The 13,375-nt window shown below is 61.2% G+C and overlaps 2 protein-coding genes across 11 annotated transcripts in view; one reads left to right on the plus strand and one right to left on the minus strand.

The window, feature by feature from the left end:
* Positions 1-12,127, minus strand: part of ankzf1 (ankyrin repeat and zinc finger peptidyl tRNA hydrolase 1) — a 96,490-nt gene extending 84,363 nt beyond the window's left edge. For all 3 annotated transcript variants that reach the window (XM_041201402.1, XM_041201403.1, XM_041201401.1), the window contains exons 1-2: positions 12,011-12,127; positions 7,409-7,506 (exon numbers count right to left, since the gene is read on the minus strand). In XM_041201402.1, coding sequence (XP_041057336.1) covers positions 7,409-7,506; positions 12,011-12,107 — 195 coding nt within the window. In that variant the 5' untranslated portion in view covers positions 12,108-12,127. The remainder of the gene's footprint in view (positions 1-7,408; positions 7,507-12,010) is intronic.
* Positions 12,128-12,190: 63 nt separating this feature from the next.
* The window catches only part of atg9a (ATG9 autophagy related 9 homolog A (S. cerevisiae)), a 36,008-nt gene continuing 34,823 nt past the window's right edge, over positions 12,191-13,375 (plus strand). For 5 of the 8 annotated variants that reach the window (XM_041200892.1, XM_041200897.1, XM_041200901.1 and 2 more), the window contains exon 1: positions 12,194-12,294. The gene's annotated coding sequence lies outside the window, so the exon portion shown is untranslated. Of the gene's footprint in view, positions 12,328-13,375 lie in introns of all 8 variants that reach the window. The other 3 variants (XM_041200893.1, XM_041200894.1, XM_041200895.1) reach the window with 3 other exon arrangements.

Genomic DNA, 13,375 nt, shown 5'->3' on the forward strand with positions numbered 1-13,375 from the left:
TCGCCCAGTGTAACCGTGGAGAACACACAGCCCATCGCCCAGTGTAACCGTGGAGAACACACAGCCCATCGCCCAGTGTAACCGTGGAGAACAAACAGCCCATCGCCCAGTGTAACCGTGGAGAACACACAGCCCATCGCCCAGTGTAACCGTGGAGAACACACAGCCCATCGCCCAGTGTAACCGTGGAGAACACACAGCCCATCGCCCAGTGTAACCGTGGGGAACACACAGCCCATCGCCCAGTGTAACCGTGGGGAACACACAGCCCATCGCCCAGTGTAACCGTGGGGAACACACAGCCCATCGCCCAGTGTAACCGTGGGGAACACACAGCCCATCGCCCAGTGTAACCGTGGGGAACACACAGCCCATCGCCCAGTGTAACCGTGGGGAACACACAGCCCATCGCCCAGTGTAACCGTGGGGAACACACAGCCCATCGCCCAGTGTAACCGTGGGGAACACACAGCCCATCGCCCAGTGTAACCGTGGGGAACACACAGCCCATCGCCCAGTGTAACCGTGGGGAACACACAGCCCATCGCCCAGTGTAACCGTGGGGAACACACAGCCCTTCGCCCAGTGTAACCGTGGGGAACACACAGCCCATCGGCCAGTGTAACCGTGGGGAACACACAGCCCATCGGCCAGTGTAACCGTGGGGAACACACAGCCCATCGGCCAGTGTAACCGTGGGGAACACACAGCCCATCGGCCAGTGTAACCGTGGGGAACACACAGCCCATCGGCCAGTGTAACCGTGGGGAACACACAGCCCATCGGCCAGTGTAACCGTGGGGAACACACAGCCCATCGGCCAGTGTAACCGTGGGGAACACACAGCCCATCGGCCAGTGTAACCGTGGGGAACACACAGCCCATCGGCCAGTGTAACCGTGGGGAACACACAGCCCATCGGCCAGTGTAACCGTGGGGAACACACAGCCCATCGGCCAGTGTAACCGTGGGGAACACACAGCCCATCGGCCAGTGTAACCGTGGGGAACACACAGCCCATCGGCCAGTGTAACCGTGGGGAACACACAGCCCATCGGCCAGTGTAACCGTGGGGAACACACAGCCCATCGGCCAGTGTAACCGTGGGGAACACACAGCCCATCGGCCAGTGTAACCGTGGGGAACACACAGCCCATCGGCCAGTGTAACCGTGGGGAACACACAGCCCATCGGCCAGTGTAACCGTGGGGAACACACAGCCCATCGGCCAGTGTAACCGTGGGGAACACACAGCCCATCGGCCAGTGTAACCGTGGGGAACACACAGCCCATCGGCCAGTGTAACCGTGGGGAACACACAGCCCATCGGCCAGTGTAACCGTGGGGAACACACAGCCCATCGGCCAGTGTAACCGTGGGGAACACACAGCCCATCGGCCAGTGTAACCGTGGGGAACACACAGCCCATCGGCCAGTGTAACCGTGGGGAACACACAGCCCATCGCCAGTGTAACCGTGGGGAACACACAGCCCATCGGCCAGTGTAACCGTGGGGAACACACAGCCCATCGGCCAGTGTAACCGTGGGGAACACACAGCCCATCGGCCAGTGTAACCGTGGGGAACACACAGCCCATCGGCCAGTGTAACCGTGGGGAACACACAGCCCATCGGCCAGTGTAACCGTGGGGAACACACAGCCCATCGGCCAGTGTAACCGTGGGGAACACACAGCCCATCGCCAGTGTAACCGTGGGGAACACACAGCCCATCGGCCAGTGTAACCGTGGGGAACACACAGCCCATCGGCCAGTGTAACCGTGGGGAACACACAGCCCATCGGCCAGTGTAACCGTGGGGAACACACAGCCCATCGGCCAGTGTAACCGTGGGGAACACACAGCCCATCGCCAGTGTAACCGTGGGGAACACACAGCCCATCGGCCAGTGTAACCGTGGGGAACACACAGCCCATCGGCCAGTGTAACCGTGGGGAACACACAGCCCATCGGCCAGTGTAACCGTGGGGAACACACAGCCCATCGGCCAGTGTAACCGTGGGGAACACACAGCCCATCGGCCAGTGTAACCGTGGGGAACACACAGCCCATCGGCCAGTGTAACCGTGGGGAACACACAGCCCATCGGCCAGTGTAACCGTGGGGAACACACAGCCCATCGCCAGTGTAACCGTGGGGAACACACAGCCCATCGCCAGTGTAACCGTGGGGAACACACAGCCCATCGCCAGTGTAACCGTGGGGAACACACAGCCCATCGCCCAGTGTAACCGTGGGGAACACACAGCCCATCGCCAGTGTAACCGTGGGGAACACACAGCCCATCGGCCAGTGTAACCGTGGGGAACACACAGCCCATCGCCAGTGTAACCGTGGGGAACACACAGCCCATCGCCAGTGTAACCGTGGGGAACACACAGCCCATCGCCAGTGTAACCGTGGGGAACACACAGCCCATCGCCCAGTGTAACCGTGGGGAACACACAGCCCATCGCCAGTGTAACCGTGGGGAACACACAGCCCATCGCCAGTGTAACCGTGGGGAACACACAGCCCATCGCCCAGTGTAACCGTGGGGAACACACAGCCCATCGCCAGTGTAACCGTGGGGAACACACAGCCCATCGCCCAGTGTAACCGTGGGGAACACACAGCCCATCGCCCCAGTGTAACCGTGGGGAACACACAGCCCATCGCCCAGTGTAACCGTGGGGAACACACAGCCCATCGCCCAGTGTAACCGTGGGGAACACACAGCCCATCGCCAGTGTAACCGTGGGGAACACACAGCCCATCGCCCAGTGTAACCGTGGGGAACACACAGCCCATCACCCAGTGTAACCGTGGGGAACACACAGCCCATCGCCAGTGTAACCGTGGGGAACACACAGCCCATCGCCAGTGTAACCGTGGGGAACACACAGCCCATCGCCCAGTGTAACCGTGGGGAACACACAGCCCATCGCCCAGTGTAACCGTGGGGAACACACAGCCCATCGGCCAGTGTAACCGTGGGGAACACACAGCCCATCGCCAGTGTAACCGTGGGGAACACACAGCCCATCGGCCAGTGTAACCGTGGGGAACACACAGCCCATCGGCCAGTGTAACCGTGGGGAACACACAGCCCATCGCCAGTGTAACCGTGGGGAACACACAGCCCATCGCCCAGTGTAACCGTGGGGAACACACAGCCCATCGCCCAGTGTAACCGTGGGGAACACACAGCCCATCGCCCAGTGTAACCGTGGGGAACACACAGCCCATCGCGCAGTGTAACCGTGGGGAACACACAGCCCATCGCCCAGTGTAACCGTGGGGAACACACAGCCCATCGCCCAGTGTAACCGTGGGGAACACACAGCCCATCGCCCAGTGTAACCGTGGGGAACACACAGCCCATCGCCCAGTGTAACCGTGGGGAACACACAGCCCATCGCCCAGTGTAACCGTGGGGAACACACAGCCCATCGCCCAGTGTAACCGTGGGGAACACACAGCCCATCGCCCAGTGTAACCGTGGGGAACACACAGCCCATCGCCCAGTGTAACCGTGGGGAACACACAGCCCATCGCCCAGTGTAACCGTGGGGAACACACAGCCCATCGCCCAGTGTAACCGTGGGGAACACACAGCCCATCGCCCAGTGTAACCGTGGGGAACACACAGCCCATCGCCCAGTGTAACCGTGGGGAACACACAGCCCATCGCCCAGTGTAACCGTGGGGAACACACAGCCCATCGCCCAGTGTAACCGTGGGGAACACACAGCCCATCGCCCAGTGTAACCGTGGGGAACACACAGCCCATCGCCCAGTGTAACCGTGGGGAACACACAGCCCATCGCCCAGTGTAACCGTGGGGAACACACAGCCCATCGGCCAGTGTAACCGTGGGGAACACACAGCCCATCGCCCAGTGTAACCGTGGGGAACACACAGCCCATCGCCCAGTGTAACCGTGGGGAACACACAGCCCATCGCCCAGTGTAACCGTGGGGAACACACAGCCCATCGCCCAGTGTAACCGTGGGGAACACACAGCCCATCGCCCAGTGTAACCGTGGAGAACACACAGCCCATCGCCCAGTGTAACCGTGGGGAACACACAGCCCATCACCCAGTGTAACCGTGGGGAACACACAGCCCATCACCCAGTGTAAACGTGGGGAACCCACAGCCCATCACCCAGTGTAACAGTGGGGAACACACAGCCCATCACCCAGTGTAACCGTGGGGAACACACAGCCCATCACCCAGTGTAACCGTGGGGAACACACAGCCCATCACCCAGTGTAACCGTGGGGAACACACAGCCCATCACCCAGTGTAACAGTGGGGAACACACAGCCCATCGCCCAGTGTAAACGTGGGGAACACACAGCCCATCGCCCAGTGTAACCATGGAGAACACACAGCCCATCGCCCAGTGTAACCGTGGGGAACACACAGCCCATCGCCCAGTGTAACCGTGGGGAACACACAGCCCATCACCCAGTGTAAACGTGGGGAACACACAGCCCATCACCCAGTGTAAACGTGGGGAACACACAGCCCATCACCCAGTGTAAACGTGGGGAACACACAGCCCATCACCCAGTGTAAACGTGGGGAACACACAGCCCATCACCCAGTGTAAACGTGGGGAACACACAGCCCATCACCCAGTGTAAACGTGGGGAACACACAGCCCATCACCCAGTGTAAACGTGGGGAACACACAGCCCATCACCCAGTGTAAACGTGGGGAACACACAGCCCATCACCCAGTGTAAACGTGGGGAACACACAGCCCATCACCCAGTGTAAACGTGGGGAACACACAGCCCATCACCCAGTGTAAACGTGGGGAACACACAGCCCATCACCCAGTGTAAACGTGGGGAACACACAGCCCATCACCCAGTGTAAACGTGGGGAACGCACAGCCCATCACCCAGTGTAAACGTGGGGAACGCACAGCCCATCACCCAGTGTAAACGTGGGGAACGCACAGCCCATCACCCAGTGTAAACGTGGGGAACGCACAGCCCATCACCCAGTGTAAACGTGGGGAACACACAGCCCATCACCCAGTGTAAACGTGGGGAACACACAGCCCATCACCCAGTGTAAACGTGGGGAACACACAGCCCATCACCCAGTGTAAACGTGGGGAACACACAGCCCATCACCCAGTGTAAACGTGGGGAACACACAGCCCATCACCCAGTGTAAACGTGGGGAACACACAGCCCATCACCCAGTGTAAACGTGGGGAACACACAGCCCATCACCCAGTGTAAACGTGGGGAACACACAGCCCATCACCCAGTGTAAACGTGGGGAACACACAGCCCATCGCCCAGTGTAAACGTGGGGAACACACAGCCCATCGGCCAGTGTAACCGTGGGGAACACACAGCCCGTCGCCCAGTGTAACCGTGGGGAACACACAGCCCGTCGGCCAGTGTAACCGTGGGGAACACACAGCCCGTCGGCCAGTGTAACCGTGGGGAACACACAGCCCATCGGCCAGTGTAACCGTGGGGAACACACAGCCCATCGGCCAGTGTAACCGTGGGGAACACACAGCCCATCGGCCAGTGTAACCGTGGGGAACACACAGCCCATCGCCCAGTGTAACCGTGGGGAACACACAGCCCATCGCCCAGTGTAACCGTGGGGAACACACAGCCCATCGGCCAGTGTAACCGTGGGGAACACACAGCCCATCGGCCAGTGTAACCGTGGGGAACACACAGCCCATCGCCCAGTGTAACCGTGGGGAACACACAGCCCATCGCTTAGTGTAACCGTGGGGAACACACAGCCCATCGCCCAGTGTAACCGTGGGGAACACACAGCCCATCGCCCAGTGTAACCGTGGGGAACACACAGCCCATCGCCCAGTGTAACCGTGGGGAACACACAGCCCATTGCCCAGTGTAACCGTGGGGAACACACAGCATATCGCCCAGTCTAACCGTGGGGAACACACAGCCCATCGCCCAGTGTAACCGTGGGGAACGCAAAGCCCATCGCCCAGTGTAACCGTGGGGAACGCAAAGCCCATCGCCCAGTGTAACCGTGGGGAACGCACAGCCCATCACCCAGTGTAACCGTGGGGAACGCAAAGCCCATCGCCCAGTGTAACCGTGGGGAACACACAGCCCATCGCCCAGTGTAACCGTGGGGAACACACAGCCCATCACCCAGTGTAACAATGGGGAACACACAGCCCATCACCCAGTGTAAACGTGGGGAACACACAGCCCATCACCCAGTGTAACCGTGGAGAACACACAGCCCATCGCCCAGTGTAACCGTGGAGAACACACAGCCCATCGCCCAGTGTAACCGTGGGGAACACACAGCCCATCGCCCAGTGTAAACGTGGGGAACACACAGCCCATCGCCCAGTGTAAACGTGGGGAACACACAGCCCATCACCCAGTGTAAACGTGGGGAACACACAGCCCATCACCCAGTGTAAACGTGGGGAACACACAGCCCATCACCCAGTGTAAACGTGGGGAACACACAGCCCATCACCCAGTGTAAACGTGGGGAACACACAGCCCATCACCCAGTGTAAACGTGGGGAACACACAGCCCATCACCCAGTGTAAACGTGGGGAACACACAGCCCATCACCCAGTGTAAACGTGGGGAACACACAGCCCATCACCCAGTGTAAACGTGGGGAACACACAGCCCATCACCCAGTGTAAACGTGGGGAACACACAGCCCATCACCCAGTGTAAACGTGGGGAGCACACAGCCCATCACCCAGTGTAAACGTGGGGAACACACAGCCCATCACCCAGTGTAAACGTGGGGAACACACAGCCCATCACCCAGTGTAAACGTGGGGAACACACAGCCCATCACCCAGTGTAAACGTGGGGAACACACAGCCCATCACCCAGTGTAACCGTGGGGAACACACAGCCCATCACCCAGTGTAACCGTGGGGAACACACAGCCCATCACCCAGTGTAACCGTGGGGAACACACAGCCCATCGCCCAGTGTAAACGTGGGGAACACACAGCCCATCACCCAGTGTAACCGTGGGGAACACACAGCCCATCACCCAGTGTAACCGTGGGGAACACACAGCCCATCACCCAGTGTAACCGTGGGGAACACACAGCCCATCGCCCAGTGTAACCGTGGGGAACACACAGCCCATCGCCCAGTGTAACCGTGGGGAACACACAGCCCATCGCCCAGTGTAACCGTGGGGAACACACAGCCCATCGCCCAGTGTAACCGTGGGGAACACACAGCCCATCGCCCGGTGTAACCGTGGGGAACACACAGCCCATCGCCCGGTGTAACCGTGGGGAACACACAGCCCATCGCCCAGTGTAACCATAGAGAACACACAGCCCATCGCCTGGTGTAACCATGGAGATAATCGCCTATCATTCGGTCTTTACCTGGTCTTCTCGGTTGTCAAAGTTGAACTGACATGCAGAGCAGTACCTTTTGTCCGCGATCTCAGGTACAGCCTGTCTTTCACTGATCACATCATCCTCTACATTGGAAATGACTTATCAATTAGTTGTTTAATACACAATTTATATTTACATATTGCATAGAACATGCAGCAAGCCAAACAGACCATTCAGCCCATCAAATCTGCACTGGCTCTTTAAAGTGCAATCCACTAAGGCCCGCTCCCAAATCCCTGCAATGTTTGCTCCTCCAAGTATTTATCCATTTCTTTTTTGAAGAATATTATGGAATCTGTATCCACCACCCTGTCAGGCTGTATATTCCAAACCCTAAGTACTCGTTAAGTTAATAAGTTATTCATGTGTTCTTTGCCTCTTTTACCAGTTCCCTTAAATCAGTTTCATCTGGTTCCCAACTCTTCAGCCACCAAAAAGTTTATCTTTATGATAACTAAATCCTTTGTCATTTTAAATACATCTATCAAATCTCTTAACCTTTGCCCACAACTACCCAAGCTATACAATCCATACTAATACGTGAAAAGTAACCCTGTTCAATGATGATACAAAGTTAGGTGGGAGATTAAATGGTAATGCAGCAAAAGGTCAATAAATCGCTTCAGCAGAAGCAATATAAAAGGAGCAAGTTGCTTAAATGAAGAATGGCAAATGCATGTATTCAGATAGATCTAAATATCCTTGAACACAAATCACAGTAAGCAAGCAAAAGAAAGGCAAATAACATGTTAGCTGTTGTTACAAAAGAATTGGAGTACAAGTTACAATTTTACAGAGCCACAGTTGAAGTACTCTGGTCACTGTTCTCCACACTGAAGGAAGGGCATACTTGCCCTGCAGAGGATACAACAAAGGTTCATTAGACTGCTTCCTGGGATGAGAGATTGAGTAAATTGGGCATTTATTCTCTGGAGTTTACAAGAATAAGATGTGATTTCATTGAAACATATTAATTTCTTAAGGAGGTTAACTGAGAAGCTATATTTCTGTTGAGAAATATTAAATTAGACAAGAGAAAGAGCTGCTCAGTGAACTCCAGCACAACCTGTCATTTCTATGGTGGAGAGATTGTGGGGACACAATCTCAGGGGCACTTGAGAGGAGAAAGAGAAAGTGGGGGGGGGGGGGGGGTGTGGTGGAGGGGGGAGGGGGCGTGTGGCGGACGGGGAGGGGGCGTGTTGAGGGGGGGTTGGGGGTACGGTGAGTGGGGTGGGGGGGTTGGGGAGTGGGGGGGGACGGTGAGGAGGGTGGGGGGGGGTGACGGTGAGGAGGGTGGGGGGGGTTGGGGAGTGGGACGGTGAGGAGGGTGGGGGCGGGGTTGGGGAGTGGGGGCGGGGGTTGGGGAGTGGGTGTTGGGGAGTGGGGGGAGGGGGTTGGGGAGTGAGGTGGGGTTGGGGAGTGAGGTGGGGTTGGGGAGTGAGGGGGGGTTGGGGAGTGAGGGGGGGGTTGGGGAGTGAGGGGGGGGTTGGGGAGTGAGGGGGGGTTGGGGAGTGAGGGGGGGTTGGGGAGTGAGGGGGGGTTGGGGAGTGAGGGGGGGTTGGGGAGTGAGGGGGGGTTGGGGAGTGAGGGGGGGTTGGGGAGTGAGGGGGGGTTGGGGAGTGAGGGGGGGTTGGGGAGTGAGGGGGTGTTGGGGGGGGGTTGGGGAGTGGGAGGGTGTTGGGGGGGGGTTGGGGAGTGGGAGGGTGTTGGGGGGGGTTGGGGAGTGGGAGGGTGTTGGGGGGTTGGGGAGTGGGGGAGGGGGGTTGGGGAGTGGGGGAGGGGGGTTGGGGAGTGGGGGGGTGTTGGGGAGTGGGTGTTGGGGAGTGGGAGGGTGTTGGGGGGGGGTTGGGGAGTGGGAGGGTGTTGGGGGGTTGGGGAGTGGGAGGGTGTTGGGGGGTTGGGGAGTGGGGGAGGGGGGTTGGGGAGTGGGGGGGTGTTGGGGAGTGGGGGAGGGGGGTTGGGGAGTGGGAGGGTGTTGGGGGGTTGGGGAGTGGGGGAGGGGGTGTTGGGGAGTGGGGTTGGGGAGTGGGAGGGTGTTGGGGGGGGGTTGGGGAGTGGGGGAGGGGGGTTGGGGAGGGGAGTGGGAGGGTGTTGGGGGGGGTTGGGGAGTGGGGTTGGGGAGGGGGGTTGGGGAGTGGGGGGGTGTTGGGGAGTGGGTGTTGGGGAGTGGGGGAGGGGGTGTTGGGGAGTGGGGTTGGGGAGTGGGAGGGTGTTGGGGGGGGTTGGGGAGTGGGGTTGGGGAGGGGTGTTGGGGAGTGAGGGGGTGTTGGGGAGGGGGGGCGGTGTTGGGGAGTGGGGTTGGGGAGTGGGAGGGTGTTGGGGGGGGTGGGGAGTGGGGGAGGGGGGTTGGGGAGTGGGGGAGGGGAGTGGGAGGGTGTTGGGGGGGGTTGGGGAGTGGGGTTGGGGAGGGGTGTTGGGGAGTGAGGGGGTGTTGGGGAGGGGGGGCGGTGTTGGGGAGTGGGGTTGGGGTGTTGGGGAGTGGGGGAGGGGGTGTTGGGGAGGGGTTTGGGGAGTGGGGGGGGGTGTTGAGGAGGGGTTTGGGGAGTGGGGGGGGGTGTTGGGGAGTGGGGGGGGGTGTTGGGGGAGGGGTGTTGGGGAGTGGAGGGGTTGTTGGGGGAGGGGTGTTGGGGAGTGGGGGGGTGTTGGGGGAGGGGTGTTGGGGAGTGGGGGGGGTGTTGGCGGAGGGGTGTTGGGGAGGGGTGTTGGGGAGTGTGGGGGGTTTGGGGAGTGTGGGGGGTTTGGGGAGTGTGGGGGGGTTGGGGAGTGTGGGGGGGTTGGGGAGTGTGGGGGGGTTGGGGAGTGTGGGGGGTGTTGGGGGAGGGGTGTTGGGGAGTGGGGGGGTGTTGGGGAGTGGGGGGGTGTTGGGGGAGGGGTGTTGGGGAGTGGGGGGGGGTGTTGGGGGAGGGATGTTGGGGAGGGGGGTTGGGGAGTGCGGGGGGGGTTGGGGAATGAGGGGGTGTTGGGGAGGGGGGTTGGGGAGTGTGGGGGGGGTTGGGGAGTGGGGGGGTGTTGGGGGAGGGGTGTTGGGGAGTGGGGGGGTGTTGGGGGAGGGGTGTTGGGGAGTGGGGGGGGTGTTGGGGGAGGGGTGTTGGGGAGTGTGGGGGGGTTGGGGAGTGGGGGGGTGTTGGGGGAGGGGTGTTGGGGAGTGGGGGGGTGTTGGGGGAGGGGTGTTGGGGAGTGGGGGGGGTGTTGGGGGAGGGGTGTTGGGGAGTGGGGGGGGTGTTGGGGAGTGGGGGGGGTGTTGGGGGAGGGGTGTTGGGGAGTGGGGGGGTGTTGGGGGAGGGGTGTTGGGGAGTGTGGGGGTGTTGGGGAGTGGGGGAGGGGTTTGGGGAGTGGGAGGGTGTTGGGGGGGGTTGGGGAGTGGGGGAGGGGTGTTGGGGAGTGGGGGTGGGGGGGTTGGGGAGTGAGGGGGTGTTGGGGGAGGGGTGTTGGGGAGTGGGGGGGGGGTGTTGGGGGAGGGGTGTTGGGGAGGGGGGTTGGGGAGTGGGGGAGGGGGGTTGGGGAGTGTGGGGGGGTTGGGGAGGGGGGTTGGGGAGTGGGGGAGGGGGGTTGGGGAGTGGGGTTGGGGAGTGAGGGGTGTTGGGGAGTGGGGGGGGGGTGTTGGGGGAGGGGGGTTGGGGAGTGGGGGAGGGGGGTTGGGGAGTGTGGGGGGGTTGGGGAGTGGGGTTGGGGAGGGGTGTTGGGGAGTGGGGGTTGGGGAGTGTGGGGGGGTTGGGGGAGGGGTGTTGGGGAGTGGGGGGTGTTTGTGGGGGGGTTGGGGAGTGGGGGAGGGGGGTTGGGGAGTGTGGGGGGGTTGGGGAGTGGGGGAGGGGGGTTGGGGAGGGGTGTTGGGGAGTGGGGGTTGGGGAGTGTGGGGGGGTTGGGGGAGGGGTGTTGGGGAGTGGGGGGTGTTTGTGGGGGGGGTTGGGGAGTGGGGGAGGGGTGTTGGGGAGTGGGGGGTGTTGTGGGGGGGTTGGGGAGTGTGGGGGGGTTGGGGGAGGGGTGTTGGGGAGTGGGGGGTGTTTGTGGGGGGGTTGGGGAGTGGGGGAGGGGTGTTGGGGAGGGGGGTTGGGGAGTGGGGGGTGTTGTGGGGGGGTTGGGGAGTGTGGGGGGGTTGGGGGAGGGGTGTTGGGGAGTGGGGGGTGTTTGTGGGGGGGTTGGGGAGTGGGGGAGGGGTGTTGGGGAGGGGGGTTGGGGAGGGGTGTTGGGGAGTGGGGGTTGGGGGGTGTGGGGGGGTTGGGGGAGGGGTGTTGGGGAGTGGGGGGTGTTTGTGGGGGGGTTGGGGAGTGGGGGAGGGGTGTTGGGGAGGGGGGTTGGGGAGTGGGGGAGGGGGGTTGGGGAGGGGTGTTGGGGAGTGAGGGGTGTTGGGGAGTGGGGGGGGGTGTTGGGGGAGGGGTGTTGGGGGGGGGTGTTGGGGGAGGGGTGTTGGGGAGGGGGGTTGGGGAGTGGGGGAGGGGGGTTGGGGAGTGGGGGAGGGGTGTTGGGGAGGGGGGTTGGGGAGTGGGCGATGGGAGGGGAGGTGTCAGTCACCGCCGGCGGTGCAGTGGCGGTAGGGGAGCCGTGGCCCCGGGGCTGTTGTTGCTCTGGGACGGGGTTTATCCCGAGTACCTGCTGGGCCCAGCTCTGCCGGCCTCTCGCTTTCGGCCACGAGCCGCAGGCCCGGACCCAGACCTGGAGACTCAAACACCGAGCAGACTCTCAACATGGCGGCAGCAACACTGCGCAGGCGCATCAACAACAGCGCCCCCAGGACGTCATATCCGCTTCACCCTGGCTTCATTTCCGGTTTCTATTTCTCGGTCGCGGATTTTGATTTTATCCTGGACCGAATCCGGTCTCAGTTACCGAAAGGAGGAGACGACGTGAAGGCCCTTACGCTGCACTGTCAGATGGTCAGTACTGAGGGAGTGCTGCACTGTCAGAGGGTCAGTACTGAGGGAGTGCTGCACTGTCAGAGGGTCAGTACTGAGGGAGTGAAGCACTGTCAGAGGGTCAGTACTGAGGGCGTGCAGCAAAGTCAGAGGGTCAGGGCTGAGGGAGTGCTGCACTGTCAGAGGGTCAGGGCTGAGGGAGTGCTGCACTGTCAGAGGGTCAGGGCTGAGGGAGTGCCGCACTGTCAGAGGGTCAGTACTGAGGGAGTGCTGCACTGTCAGAGGGTCAGTACTGAGGGCGTGCAGCAAAGTCAGAGGGTCAGGGCTGAGGGAGTGCTGCACTGTCAGAGGGTCAGTAGTGAGGGAGTGCTGCACTGTCAGAGGGTCAGTACTGAGGGCGTGCAGCAAAGTCAGAGGGTCAGGGCTGAGGGAGTGCTGCACTGTCAGAGGGTCAGTACTGAGGGCGTGCTGCACTGTCAGAGGGTCAGTACTGAGGGCGTGCAGCAAAGTCAGAGGGTCAGGGCTGAGGGAGTGCTGCACTGTCAGAGGGTCAGTAGTGAGGGAGTGCTGCACTGTCAGAGGGTCAGTACTGAGGGCGTGCAGCAAAGTCAGAGGGTCAGGGCTGAGGGAGTGCTGCACTGTCAGAGGGTCAGTACTGAGGGCGTGCTGCACTGTCAGAGGGTCAGTACTGAGGGCGTGCAGCAAAGTCAGAGGGTCAGGGCTGAGGGAGTGCTGCACTGTCAGAGGGTCAGTACTGAGGGAGTGCCGCACTGTCAGAGGGTCAGGACTGAGGGAGTTCTGCACTGTCAGAGGGTCAGTACTGAGGGAGTGCCGCACTGTCAGAGGGTCAGTACTGAGGGAGTGCTGCACTGTCAGAGGGTCAGTACTGAGGGAGTGCCGCACTGTCAGAGGGTCAGTACTGAGGGAGTGCTGCACTGTCAGAGGGTCAGTACTGAGGGAGCCCTGCATTGTCAGAGGGTCAGTACTGAGGGAGTGCTGCACTGTCAGAGGGTCAGTACTGAGGGAGTGCTGCACTGTCAGAGGGTCAGTACTGAGGGAGTGCTGCACTGTCAGAGGGTCAGTACTGAGGGAGTGCTGCACT

Source organism: Carcharodon carcharias, chromosome 12 (assembly GCF_017639515.1).
Source record: "Carcharodon carcharias isolate sCarCar2 chromosome 12, sCarCar2.pri, whole genome shotgun sequence".
In the NCBI taxonomy this organism is placed as follows: domain Eukaryota; kingdom Metazoa; phylum Chordata; class Chondrichthyes; order Lamniformes; family Lamnidae; genus Carcharodon; species Carcharodon carcharias.